This window comes from Cyclospora cayetanensis, unplaced genomic scaffold (genome assembly GCF_002999335.1).
Source record: "Cyclospora cayetanensis isolate NF1_C8 unplaced genomic scaffold, CcayRef3 CcayRef3_contig_103, whole genome shotgun sequence".
Taxonomy (NCBI): Eukaryota; Apicomplexa; class Conoidasida; order Eucoccidiorida; family Eimeriidae; genus Cyclospora; species Cyclospora cayetanensis.
This window is the reverse complement of record NW_020312041.1, coordinates 27757-42715: the sequence shown is the minus strand read 5'-3', so window position 1 is coordinate 42715 and position 14959 is coordinate 27757. Positions and strand designations below refer to the sequence as shown.

Sequence of the window (14959 nt, the reverse complement as noted above, 5' to 3'; positions counted from 1 at the left end):
CCGTTGACGCATTATTGGCACAGATGGTTCCGACTTTCTTGAATGCACTGGCCCCTTCATTAATGTATCAGAGCAGTTGAAGACCCCTCTCTGTGAGGCTCCATCTCTTGTAACTGCAGTGGTGGCATTCCTGGAAGAAAGGGCCATACTTGCGTACACAGGTCCTGAACGCAGCCTATAGAGTGTGACCAACTAGTGGCGTTTAGTGCGAAGTGCCTGCGTCTCGGCAACTCCTTTCTGCCTACGCAATGTGAATTCTGGCTGCCCCGATGTTTTTATGAATCAATAAGAGGTCATATATGGAGGGAAACGCTCACAATATGTTCTTGTAGATCCATGGCTGTTAGCAATATTAGCAGCCTAGCTGGCCTTTGCGCTGACTAGCATATAGGCTACATGTCGTCAGAAGCTACGGATAGTCGACCAGTAGGCATGAGTGGTGTGCTTGCACTGAGTGCAACGCATCCTTGGCGCGGGAGACATCCCTGTGGGCCCTCAACGTAGATGCGCTTATCACCACAATGCACACCAGCTTAGAGCTGAATATGAGATAAGAACGCGTGTGTGACTGCAAATTTCATTGGCCTTACAGGCATACTACTGGCATAAAATCCTCAACTTGCTAGCACTGCATGATGGCTCATAGGAGAGTTGGCGCCAGTTTGCCTCACCATGCACGGCCTCGCCAAACCAAACCACCAGCATTTATTAGTCTCTCGAAAAATATTTTTCTGAAAGCAAGAAAACATTGAATAATCATTTATGGTGTACTCAGAGCTTTTGGACGGTCAGTGGCACCCACCGTAATCACGGACATGCACAAAGTGGAGTAGTGGCTGGTTCCGCCCGAGGTGACCTGCACGAGGTTCGGAAAACATGAATTTGTGTAAACTAGGCACCCACGTATTGCTTAAAATGACTAAGAGGATTGCGGTGTACCTAAATAGGCTCAGCTTGGCCGAATTCAACAAAATTTTACAGGATTGCCACTCTATAGCGAATGGCTTTCAAAGACGTTCGGCTTGGATTCCAAACTTCGTAGCCCAGCTAGAAACATGTATGCACTATACAATATTTGACGTTATTAGGATACAACTGTTCGTCGAACACTTCAGTTGTCTGTTGTGTAGTTTTTAACCAAATTATCAAGGCATTTAGGGGAAATGCAAATCTTGCGCACACTAAAAGAAATATTCAGGGAATACCTCTAGCAATATTCTTGAGAATCCTTGCATCAACGAATCCCCAACTTTGCTCTATCTATATCATCCTTAACCAAATTATCAAGGCATTTAGGGGAAATGCAAATCTTGCGCACACTAAAAGAAATATTCAGGGAATACCTCTAGCAGTATTCTTGAGAATCCCTGCATCAACGAATCCCCAACTTTGCTCTATCTATATCATCCGCTGAAAGTGCGTACCGATGCTGTACCGTTTCGGAACATGGCGTGCCCAGATCCAACGGAACAAAAACTTGCCGACACAAGCGCCGAAGAAAAGCTTACATAACAACAGCTACGGGCTCAAAGGTTGAGCCCATAAGCAGGTCAGTCTATTACATACCTGCCATACACACGGCCTTGCCTGTCGCTGGACAGCTCGTTGTCCACCCACGCAAGCTGACTCTGGGGGGTTGATGCACCTAGTCAACAATCATATCTGCTTATGCCTGACCGCGTGATAGCCAAACAAAGTCCCCGTGTAATGAATACTGTACTGTATTGGTGTTTTTTACAAGTACAACAAATGAACTTCGCGGAGCTCTCAACTTGTGGCTGTTCTCAGAAGCTAGCCAAATAATCACTACTGCGCAGGGCGATGGACCCACAATCGTCAAAAGGCCCTACTTGGCTCTACTGCACCCTCAAGAGGCGCTTCAGCTCCAGAGAAGGTAGCTCGTTTGTTCTCCTAGTGCCATCTTGCAGACAGGGGAGCCCCCAACGGACTGGTTCTTAGATAAGCGCTTACTGATAATTTCGGTGCCTTCCCAAGCCTACTGAACACGCTGGGGCGGCAAGAATGTCCAGTGCGGGCCGTGTGTGCGCATTTGGCCAGTCCCGACGGTCTATGCACTCTGATTGAGCTTCCTACTGTAGAGCTTTATCTAAGGTCTGCGTAAGGAGACGTCATACTAAACGAAAAGTTGGTAAAATGTTGGTTAAAAAATTGAAAGGTCCTTTTTTCCCCGGCGCACCACTACGAGCTTCCGACATCAGGGCAGAGAGGTAGCTAAGGTGGCATGTTGCCGCACACTCTAAGTACACCGAGCATTTACAGCTGGATGCACAGAGCATTTGGCGCATATGCACACAACAGTACTTGCTGTTGTAGCGAGCTAAGAGTAGTCTGCAGTGAGCAGGATATAAGAGGAGCCAAGCCCTGCCAGAATGTTCAAACAAAGTCTTGATTGCTTATATCTACTGTACATATGATTCACACGTTCTCGTGTTCCACATCTGTTCTTCAATACCATAGACGTGCAGAACAGCGGGGGAGCTTGCATCGTATCACCACTCCCCAAGCAAGCAGAAATAGAAAAACAGTGCACGAATGAAAAGCAAAATGGGTATTACCCCTTAAAAAGAAATGGAAGGAGAACCAGACACAAGCACTAACCAGCAACAAACGGGGGACCAGGCGAAAGGTAGCTCTACGGGAAGAAGGCTCACTGTCGTCGAGGCGCTAAATGTGTATGCCTTATGCTACGACGCAACGAAAATAGCGTAAACGGACAAGGGAAATGGAAATTAAAGGGGGTTTAGCAGGTCTCTCGCGCCTCGTTGAGCAGTCTCTGTGTGCAAGTGCAGCCGCTGCATGACTGTAGCATAGTCGATCTCCAGCTCCTCATAGAAATATCGCAGACAACATACCTGAGAGGCCCTGCGCATAGTTTGTGTACAGAACACCTTAGAAGTGGCCGGGCGAGCCTTCAGTAATTGCGCTAGATAGAGGTAGCTATTAAAAACAGAATAGGCGCTGGAAAAGGCCACTTGCCAAGGAACTCGAGGAATACAGTCCATGGCAACTAGCGTCGCTAACTAAACAGAACGGCAAATTCTTCCACAGGCGGCAAACTCGGCAGCCGCTCCTCTTTCGACCACTCATGGTGATGTTGCCTCATAGTTGCCTCAATTTATCTCCTCGGCACTCCATGATCTTCGAATTCAGCACGTAAACGACTCCCCATGAACCATCCACCAGTCACCTGCCTGAGCGGCAGATTCCGCTAATAATTCGAAGAGTCTCCGAATCTCCTCAGGAAGCCAAAATTGTCAATTCCGTTTTGCTGTCGACATCGAAAAATCGCTAGCGTAAAATGAGAGCAGTGACCCGTCTGAAGATTACAAGCCCTACCCACCTGGAATGGATGTCTTCGTCTGGTCACCTTCAGATGCACTTCGTACAGCCTGGAGCTCCACCGCGAACACATCCTTAGATTCGAAACATACAGCCAATCGCCACTCTTCATAAAATCCGCTCCTGTTGTTTCTAGTCAACATTGCGCATACATTCGTGTGCACTGGCCAGCTGCTCTCTGATCCTTCCGCTGCAAATAGTGGCTGCTGACTCCGGATCACCAGGTTTAAGCCTGCATTGAAGAGGCGCTCCTCAATGTAGGCTGGTGATGCAGGAAAGCATTGGGTAGACAAGTGCATTGTTGTATGATGTGCCCGCTCAGCTGAACAAAGAAAGGCAGAGCAGCCGGATTTTTAAAAACTATCTAGCTGCATATAATGCAGAAAAGTGCAATTGGTACGTTCTTGCAACTGAAATGCAGATCCTGAAAGTAAGCCAGCACGATCTAGCAAACTTCGGATCCCCGTATAAAAGGATACTTTTTGAGGGGTCTGTGGAACTTCTAGTAATGCGTTAAGAATAACTGAGCACTTTCTGAGAACTGGCAGAGCTGAAAAAGCGATGAAATGGGCATATTTGCTAAGTCGACAATGTCGTAGGTGGTATCCTGGCACTTGACGTCTGACAGTCCACCAACAAGGTCCACAGTCAACTCACTCCAAATTCTTTCGATCATAGGAGGACTTTATGAAAGGCCAGATTTGCCATAGCGGAGGAGTTGCCAGTTGTTGAGAGTCTGGCATGGCGGCGCATACTTTTCTGCCGCTGGTCGCACCTCACGAGCATTTCCACTGTAGTTTAAACCATTCCAAGTGCCTGCAAGAGAATGCTCATACGCTTTGCGCAGAGCAGCACTGCGGCACGATGCTAACATGTAAGGTTGACCGAATCCTCGTTTTCGTTTCGGTTGAGCCACATTTGGCCATTCTGAGCACCATAGAGCCTCACGTTTTGCCATTCACGTTTCTGGAACTACAGGTAGATGCTTTGGTATTGAAGCAGAAGGCTCACCCAAGTTAGGTAGGAACTGTCAATGATTACAGATAAGTGCGGTCTCACTGCACAATCGTGAATCGTTGGGACGCTGCAAGAGCGCGTTGTTCACCACGCTTGTGACGGCCTGTGTATAAATATTGCCGGAGGTGTCCATATCAGCTAACAGCCCTGGGACAATCATGGTTTCAAAACTCTGCTCACGGCGCGTGAAAGCCTGATGGTTGGTCTGGATATGATAATGACCCCCAGCTAATGAGTGCTAGCATTTTACCGCCCCCCACAACGTCTCATGGGATTCATGCTTATCCATGCTGACAACAAGATCAAAAATGCGTGTATTTTATCACTCCCTGCAACAGCGCATGATTTTCGTTTTGCCCCCCATGACTGCGGTTGCTTGGTGTTGTTGAGGCAATGAGAGCAGAAAGCAATAATTTGTTGTTTTTGAGGACCCATATGTTCTTAGGGGTAGACTAGCACAGTGCTACATTGCGTCAGCTGTTAGAAAGAAATAACTTCCTAAATCAGGCAGCGCAAACACCTGTAAGGAGGCCAATAACATTTCTTCCCGCGGCGTCAGCGTCCTCTATCCGGATAAGAGTGCGTTTTCTTTGCTGGACCAGTCAAAGGAGCAGGTATCCTATCGCAGGAATGAAATTTTTGTGCTGAAATGCAAGTTTGAAAGCTACGCGACATTTTTCTGGGTGCCCAAGGGAAAAGGCTACAACGTACCTGATTCACTGTTTGCTGGATCTGGCTTAATTCCGGTAGCCGAAAGGCAGTTACCCAGAAAAATCTTTTTTTTCATTAACAATTGTAATACCTGCGTTTTGGATACGCCGCTGTGATCTGGTACAACGCAATGGTCGTGCATGCGTGCTGATAGAACCCGATCCCAAGTACAAACAGCTCGTCGCTGCCGTAGACTTGCCAACCCTTGTCTTCTGCCACTAATCAGCAAACCCAAGTTTAGGGACGGCGATAACGAGCGAGCAAGAGAAATGCACATTTGTGGTGTCTCCTCTTCGAATTGGTCCCCTTCACATACAGCGCCAAGTAATGCCAGCAGTGCTTGATCATGTCGCTAGTATTAGATTAAATCCACGCACAATGGATCCCTTGTGAGTTTTTAGCTACGCCTTCATACTCTCTTGCCCCTTCAATGCACCGCACTTTGCGCATCTGGCCTTCCATTTCCCTTATGCACCTTCTTTCTTCCCCAAACAGCTTGCTTCCGCTGGGCTCAGCCACCCTTGTACAGGTTCTGTGCCGTTTTGCATGCGCTGCATCTCCGAATTAGATGTCCGAGTTTTTCGCAACAGGAGCAGATGCGGGTTCCTTTATGTTCTGAGGTCTGGGTCCAACCTTAACTGTACGATAGTCTCGGCTGACACAGCCCGGATAAGCATAGATCTAAAGTCCTGACGGCGCTTTTCCCCCTCGCCTAAAGAGGTATTATCTGCGGTCATTTGATCCTGAAGCTTCGAATAGTCTATCTTTTGCAAAAGCCCCATTGGTCGTTTGTTTAATCACTCAACTGCTGCCAACCCTGTGACTAGCTGGTGTGACCCTTTGAGAAGAGTTGATAGGTTATTGTTGAAGCACTTGTTCGTTAACATTGTGAATATGGGAGCCAAAGTTTTAAATTTGCTCGATAGACCGATCTACTAGTCAAATTGCTAGTTCAGCTTTCCGAGCTCGCTTAAGGTACGCTGTCGAGCCGATACCGGCGTAAAGGGATGGATCAGGCGTATGTAGAGGCTTGAAGCGTAGCAATCTCTAACAGTAGAGAGCTTCCTCCTGAGAGAGATGCCGCAAGGGGCACCCGTTCCTCACCTTGAGGAACATGCACCCAGGTACGTCTCCAAACGGCCGATGAATTCTTCGAACACTTGCCCACACGCTGTTGTCATCCTTTTCTTGTTGGTTTAGCTCGCCACTTATCGACGACTGGTTGTCTTTCAACCGGCTCTGCAGTCACTCCATTCACACTGGTTTGCAAGCTGGTGTCTGCCGCCTGGACAAGCTATACTCCACCGTCAGCTGCCACCGACAGAGGGCTGCCCCCCTTCCCCGAACGTTCATTAAGAAAATCAGGTTATTGAGTCCCCGGATAGCTTAATATGTACAAGGCACCTGCTTAGGGAATCCTGACGTCCCACTACAACCATAGCTAGCGAATAAGAGGGACACAGCTGCATGGAACTATGACCAACTGTAATGCTATTACATCTCAAGTTTCCGTAGGGAGGCAGGTAAGTCAAGATCAAATGTAAACTTCATCGATGGTTCTTAAGTGTTTTCAAAAGGGAACCCCATTTCCCTGCCCCTGCACCTCCAAGTTCTGATATGAGGGGAGAAGGGCAGCAATAGTGCTCGTAGCTCTACCTTCCAAGCACTGCGGGTCTTCACAGCTAGTCCCATGCAACTCTCACATGCATATGATATTGCGTCTTCGTGCATCGAGCTTAGAGTACACTGCAAACAAAACAAGCCATAATAGCAGCCAAACCATAAAGTTAAGTCTTTACTTATTTTTAGGTAATATATATTGTGTCAGAAGAAGTGTTGAAGCGCAGTTTAGCCCGCTCCTTACCGAGTCTGGGGCTGTCTGGTAAGGAGACCTTTCTTAAGCGTTACATCCATTATGCCAGAGCCCAGAAGGGTGCGGGAAGAAAAACGAGGATGCCCTTGCACAAGAACAACTAATATTCTTTTGAGTGTGCTTCTGTTGACTCCTCAGCTCACTGTCTGCTTAAAGGAACTTTGGATGAGGCAGTAAAGTCAGTATCCTTTATTATGACATTCAGCTAACGTTGTTACGCAACACTTACCAATTACTAAAGTCTAGCAAAAGAGTTAGTTCTTAGCTAGTTTGTATGCAAGTATCATCAGGGTAGTGGAAGGTGCTTTTGGACAACTTGACGCGCTAGAGGGAATATGTCTCCCTCATGTGATCATTCTGCACGAGATCCCCCTAAGAAAGACAAACAAGAAAAATGCAAGTAAACGCAGCTCATTGATGCAGGAGAATCAGCTTTATAAAAGGGGGATACACACGCGTCTTTTACCGAAGACGGTCAAAAACTAAAATCGACCCACGGCATTACTTAGCGAATAAGCCAGAGCAAGAAGATAGGACATTTGAGTGTATGAACAGCTCCCTCGTTTTAAGGTCTTACTAACTTGTTGAAGCTAATGTCAGTCCTCTTTTAAGTGCATACTTAATTCTGGGGCAACTCTGCGCTTTTCATCCGCACAGGGAAGCATCTACTGCCGAGCCCCACGAGCCACCACCAGTGCAGGGCAACACTAGCTTTGAAGCAAGGGAGGATTCCTTTCGCCTCTTATGGATGCGCTTTGATAATTCACGTGGTTCAAGTGGAGTTCTAGTTTAGAAGACGTTTCTTTGCGGCATTTTTGTGTGCCTTCGAGTCAGTGGGCATTCACTGGCTGTCGGATGTGGTTTCAGCTCATGCCAGTATCTACGCATGCGGGGAGTTTTCGTTCTTTATTAATTTTGCATGTCGGCTGGTTTCGGTCTCTGCACTGCAGCAGCTTGAAGCTGGAATTCCTACTGTCTCCATGGTGCGGCGTGCACCCTACAGTCCATGAGTATTGAAAAGGAAGACAACTATTGACTTCGCAGGTTCCCCCCCCCCTTTAACAGTTTATGACTATTTTTACGACCACGAGACCATGTTGTTATTGGTTGGACGCTCTTTGCCCCGTGGGAGTGACAAGGCTATCGCTGTCTAGCCACACACTGTGCATTGGCTCACGACCTGGAGTGCCGCTGGGACTACTTTCGGTCCTTGCCATTACTAGGCTCAGCACTGAGAACAAATAATTTTACTGGGGGCGCCCAAAATTTCATCTTTGGCGCCTCGGGAATGGCGAATCTGCTTGTGCGTTTTGCGGCAAGGGGTGTTTTTTCTGTGTCTCTGTTTTTCGTTTTCCTCCTTCCGTGCATCTCCTCCTCACCTTGGTCCTCTGGCACTCTCGCATCCTCCAACGCAGCCCCAGGCACCACTACTGTGGTAGAGCCGCAGAATGGCCAGCTTGTCCAGCCATTCCACATGTACGGGGATATAAAGAGTGTAAATGAGGTGGATCTTAAGGCGAGTACGAAGTGGTTGAAGCAGCATTCTCACCTCTCTCTGTTAAAGCTTGCCCTCCCCGCAACGTATATGAGCACCCTCACGGATGTTAACACTTCAAAGTACGCGGGCAAAGTGGAAGCGCAAGACCAGGGAGTCCTCAATCAGCTTGAGGACGGGGTGAGGATATTGGATGTTAGACTGTGGCGAGGCACGAGTACTGAAAAACAGACAAATAGGCAAACCTCAGCATGGTTCACAGGTATGCTGCGCAACCAAATAATGTACAACATGATACTTTGAGCCTAGGAAGGAAGCAAAGGGATGTTAAAGGTTTGGGGTCAGTTTTATTTACGCCTGCAGTTACTCCTTGCTTTCGCTTGCTTGCGTGTATAACGACTGTGCGTTTAACAACCTATGTGGCGAATGGTGTGAATGCCCACAGCCGCTGTGTCGTCCGCCCTTCGGATATTTGAGAAGCGTTGGGAGGTCTCACACCATATCGTGTAAATCCTCAAATTCAAGGCGCCATAGCATGTCTCCATGCGCTGATTGCCCTATGGTGTTTCTGCAGAGGTTCCGTGGCGCTTGTCCGATGATATGGAGGTTTTGCGCAGCGTTGTTAATGCATCGTCTACCGGAGGTCTCCCTGCTGCAGCGGAAGCGGCCCTAGAGGTGCATGGCAGGACAGAACTTGCTGACGGTCTGTTCAAGCCTGTGCGACAGTTCCTTAGAGAGTCTCTAAGCGAAGTTGTAGTTGTTGTCTTTTCAGCGGTCAACGGAAATGTGCACACCAACCGGAACTCAATTGCCAGTGGCTCCGAGCTAGGGGAGTCCCTTACCCATGCAGATAAACAACTACAGACCTTCTTGAAAAGTGGACTTCCATACAGTGATGAGACTGACACCAAGATTGCCGCCAATGCCGCTCGGGCCTCTCAAGCGGTGCGGATGCCGACCAATTCGGCGTATCGCAGTCCCCTGCTCGACAGTTTTGTTAAAAAGGACGTCTCCTTTTTCGATTTTGCAGAGATAGCTTATTTGGTTGACACTTATTGGGGCCAGCTGTTGCCCCGACACACGAGCTCTTTTGTAAATGCGAGCCTTCAGACACGCAACATGCGCGATAGTGCGAAAGACGCTGAAGGGTTCAGGCAGTGGCAGCGGAAGAAAGGGGAGGCGCTGATGAAGAAGAGCATAGCTGATCTTCGGGATGCTAATATCCGCCTGTTGCTGTTGGTGGATGACCCACTCCTTGCTTGGTTCATTACTACCCGCTCTAGGTCTCAGGTCGTGGCGTTCGTCAAGGCGGATCATTTGTATGATGTGTCTTTTAAATCGGAGGCACAATTTGCTCCCTGTGCTACTCCCCATGTCTCTTTAAGCGGTAAGAAGCATTTTTATTCCAGCTTCCCAGCACACGGACCCACGGGCCCACGACATTTTATTTTGTCTGCATCGCGTGAAGGCTTCCCGGAGTCGGGACTGGGGTCTGCGGTTTTTTTCATCGTGAATTGGTGTTTATTCCATTAATTCAGGCACTGCGCCTTCATAAATTGCGCCCGCCTCCATTGTGGTTTCCTGTGGTGACCCTGGTGTGCACATATACCCATAGCAGATTATACTGCACAGTTTGAAAGTTCTTTGTTCGGCACAAGGGCACAAAGTAGCTATACGAAAGAATTTTCGTATTCTTCAATTTTCCTGCGTCCATAACTTTGCTTCTCATGAAAGCGAAGCATGCCTTTTGTGTTACTTTGCGATACGATTGGCTGCCCAATAGATATTTGATCTTCTGGTTTGAGGAGATCAAATGTGTACTCACATGTTATTTCCTTGTGCACTGCATAAAACCATAAGCGTTCAATTCGTTTTTCTCAGGCCACCCGACAATGAGCCGGTCAATCGGTTGGCCGAGTTGCCGTAGTTGGTGCGAAGGTGTGGGTCAAAGCAAGTGCTTTGCATGGACTTGGAGGCTGGATCAGACCCCACAATTTGTGCGCACTGCTAACAGCCGGAGGGAGGGAGAACTTGGAAGCATTTGGGATGAGCAGTCAGTCGAAGTCATAGGACAGTGCCAGCTATTCACTGCAGGGCGCCGCCAGCTCTCATTTGAAGCAATTACTCAAGCGGTGAAATGCTCAGATACTAACCTCATTGAATCTGATCTTCCGTGGACACCCAAGGCGGTCATGAAAGACTTGCTAGAGTCTGTCGCTCCTCTGGTGCCGGTTGAAATTTCTTCAACCCAGAGGAGGCGCAGTATGAGGAGGCTGGCCAACGTGCGGTTCGGGCTAGACTCCACGGTCTGTATGCTAACTACAGGCTCAAACAGCGGTCATGAGATGAAGTATAACATATCCAATAAACTTATTAGGGTTTTGGTTGCCCCTCCCACTCCGGAAGTCCGGATAGAGGCAATGCCGAAGAGAGCACATGGGAGCCCTGGTGAGGTGGTACAGCAGTTCAACGCGACTCTGGCTGAGTTCCTCCAGGCTTTGCGCTCACGTTACAAGGTTTTGCAAATACACAGAGTCAATATTCGACCCGTAAATGCTTTCCAGGTTGCGAAGTACGACAAAATTCAGAGCGCATTGGAGCCTTTCGCCGCTGCGACGTTCTACGACCACATCGCCATCCTAAACCGTCAAGAAACTGCTAACTCCCGTCTCCTGGATCTTCCAGTAAGCCTCTTGTGCCTCTTTTACGAGTCTGCAAATTATCCGGTAGCATCACCAGCAGTTGGTCTGTCTAGGCTTTTTGTGTTTGTAACGTTGCATGTGTCTGCGGCTGCTGCAGCAAGGGAGTTTTGACTTACTGTTTTTAGACAGTCCCCATGGGGATTTACCGAAAACAGAGCATCATGTCAATCGGGACGTGTACGTTGCTTTGTGGTTATGCGTCATCTGCCTGATAGCAGCTTTTGGATTCTGTGTTTTCATCAGTACTTTCTGGTGCAATATCGACTTCGGTAATGCCTGTCTAAAAATGTTTCACCCCAGGACGGCTGGATCTGTCACCCCGGGGCCATCAGGGGTTTCCATGGGTAGTTTCAATGTAGGGATTTGACCCTCCTTTGTTGCATCTCCCTGAATACAATGCTTCCGTTCCCACCTCTGCGATTCCTCTACTCGTTCTTTTTCCACCCGCTCTTCGACATCTTCTCCCCCTGTATGCACCACTTATCTCGCCTCCTTGCCCCTTTCTTTCTTCCCTCCGTATCGTGGGCTCGAGAGGACGCGGTTTGGCAGCTTGTCGGCCGTTAATTTCGCACTTGCAAGGACCATTCCGTGTTTTTGCCAGTGGAGATGCTTATATAGTTAATCATTTGAACACAATGCGTTGTATTGGCAATCCAGCGTTCCGCTATATTAGAACGTGGGTGTGGAGCCAAAAGTTTGGTGTTTAGCCGTGCTGATTCTCTAGCCCGTTTTACGCTGGCGCAGTCCGCGAATCATTACTCTTGCGGATGCTTTGTGTCTCATCTGCGGAGCAATTACGACCATCACACGCGCTTGTACATGGGACGGATGCATGGCATGCATGCCCAAACAAAAATTGAGGGTCACGTTTACTAGTACAGCTATTTTTCTATTTTAAAAGAGACAGGATGCAAGTCTCGTCCGCGATTGTGTTTTTATTCTAAATGCTTTTTCAAGCTCACAGACACGCGAAAATACTTGGTAAGGCCGCAGGGAAACTGGCCATATCTTGCATCTAGATTAGCGCTCCTACGCCCTACGCCGGGACCCCCTCTCCATGGCGAGGCGCGCCTCGTTTGCACGAGGACCACATGCTTACGATTATGATTAAGTTTGGAGGCAATCACCGGTGTGCAAAACTCCACAGGGGGATGCACGCTTCTAATGGCACGTGGAGAAAGACCCAGCAAGAGGGGGGCGCTTACTGAAGCTCAGAGCACACCATGGCTTTCTGAGTAGCTGCCACGTATAGCGGGCTAAGCTACGCTTCAACGCTTTCTACTATACTAGACATTTAAGAAATAGGAAATCAATAATTAATTGGCTTGTATACTCGTATTGCTTATTTTTTGTTCAGTAGTCTCATTTCGATGCATGAAGACACTTGTGTATGCATGTGCGCTAAACGCAACGTGCATCTAGCTGTGACTGCTCGGAGTATTTAGGGGATGTAGCCGCGCCTACCCTAGCTGTCACCCCACTCATGCTCGGAACTGAAGGCAAGGGCAATTCAAGAGGGAAGCTGTTTTGGAGAATACGCGATTCTGCACAAAATTTGCACTCAGTCTGGATTTCAATGTCTCTGTAGGGAGACTTTACATGGAGTGTTACACCCTATAGGCTCTCGGCAGAGGTGGGGAAAGGGTAAAGATAGCGCTTCATTTTAGATTAGCTGGTCAGCATGAGGTAGGAGGCGGTTGGAGCAGACATTCGTGATATTTCAATATTTTGGCGTGCCACTTTACGCTACTTCCCTGTATACGTTTGCCAACCTACCATCCCTATTAGTTTCGTGAAGACAATCTTATGTTGCCCAGGGTTTCTGGATAGTTGGTTTTCTGTGGCTATGAGAGAAGCTAAATCTGGTACTGTGTAGGTGACCTTCGTACTGCATGTCCAAATACAGGGCAGCCGTAGCAATCATGAACGGTGAACGCTACCCCTTAAAGCTAAATATCTTCGGTTGACCTTCGTATTCGTGTTTTTATTATTTTTTCCTCAAAAGGAATGATAAGTAGGATCATGATGATACGAAGAGGGCCGCACCTCGGGCTCTCCAAGGTCTGCTGTATCCTGGTCTGCGCCCTCTGCGCAATCTTGGCAATGGCTTCGAGTATGAAACGTGCTACACCTGATAATTCAGTATGACACAAGAGAAAACCGAAATTCAGGTAGTATCACCTAGTATTTGTTGAGTGCCTAACCCACTAGCTCACTTCCGAAAATCCAACTGATATATTGAAGATCTTGCCCGTTTCCCGTCCTCCCACCAACCCAAATTTGCGCAGGCCACAGTTCTAAAGCTCATTGAAGTACACTAGAAGCACACCGCAATAGCCATGAAAGTGGCTACTAGCGTAACCCGCCACGTGCCGGAGCACTAAACAAATCTTTATCCCATTGCAGTTTTTGTTAGCAAATCTTTGAGGTTGTGAGGCTTCGCCCTTGTTACTATTTCACTTGGTTGGCCCAATTGCTGTATTCATTATTCATAGCCTTAGGGCTGTAGTGTATGCCTGCCGCGAAACGCCTCATCAGCACATCACGCAGGGCGCTATACCAGTATTTATTCGTAAGTCATACAATATATCTATAGAATTAGTAGCTACAAGTTTATCGAATAGGGACCGTGATTTTGCTTTCAGGTTTGCCTACATGGGCATGTGGTGGTAAAGAGGGTTTTATTACGCAATGCGGCAAATGCATAGCGGACTCACAGTGTGAATCCGGGCTTTTCTGCTGTCCGACTCTGAGGGTCTGCATGCGCAGCAGAACAGACAAGTGTCACAAGCCGTACAACGTGTGCAACAGCGCCTTCAGAACTCGCAGACCTGAATATGCAGACGCGGTCACGTGGGCCAGGGAATGCGAGGGGCCTTCGATCACAGAGTGGCTAACTTGTCCTTAGACCCACTTCATTTCATTAGTGCTCGCTAGCGCACATATGTTCCACTATCTCTTGGGGTCAGGGAATAAAGATCATTCAGAAGAGCACCGACATTTCTTGACACAAGCCAGGGCATGGCATCTCGCGTGTGTCGTCCACTTTGCAACAAACACTATAAGTAAGGCCCGTTAGTCTCCGCTTCTAACAAAAAAGAGGGGTCTATTCACCAGATCTATCATTCAAACACTGACAAGCTGGAAGTGGACTAAACGACCCAGCCCCCATAGGCTTGCTGCTTTGAAAATGAAGCACCTATGCACGCCACACTTCTAAGCTCGGCAACAAGCCAGACAGATCGTTTGCTCTATTCTTCGATGATTAATCTCCGATAGCTAGCAACTGTCAAAACAAACGGTTTTACAGGTGGCAGCGCGGCAAAAAGCTTCCTTTCTCTTGCGTCTGCCACCGCAGGGGCTGCTGGACGCCTGCGGGTCAATAGGGGACATGCAGTAGTCGAGAGCAGTACTGAGGGCGTCAAGCGATGAATTCTGTACATAGTGTTTTGCTACATCGGCTTTAGTGGGGAGGAGCCATCACGAAGCCGTAGCATGTTTGAAAATCCAAATTGAAAGTTCTAGTAGAAACTTCGATTTATAATTCATGAAGAGAAAGATTTTGAATCCCTCTAAAAGAAAAGGATTGACTTGGTTTTGCAATTCCCAAAACATTAGGTAGTTACAATTACAATGCCAGAGTCGACCAAAAACAGACTTTTAGGGAGCGGAGTTGTACAAAAAAAATTATGTCGTGCTACCTCAGCATTATCCTTGTATTACTATTCAGGTATCCTCTCTAGCAAGAGTTACCAACGCTAATTAACGCCAAACAATCAATGACTATACAAAGGCATCCTG

General features: G+C 47.9%; 1 protein-coding gene across 1 annotated transcript; it reads left to right on the top strand.

Annotated features, from left to right (window-relative positions):
- The first annotated feature begins 8249 nt into the window (after positions 1-8249).
- On the top strand, positions 8250-14066 carry LOC34619887. The gene is made up of 6 exons (XM_022733161.2): positions 8250-8718; positions 9031-9843; positions 10338-11201; positions 11314-11513; positions 12116-12218; positions 13804-14066. The coding sequence occupies exons 1-6, from the start codon at positions 8250-8252 to the stop codon at positions 14064-14066; spliced, it is 2712 nt and encodes a 903-aa protein (XP_022587286.2).
- Positions 14067-14959: the final 893 nt, after the last annotated feature.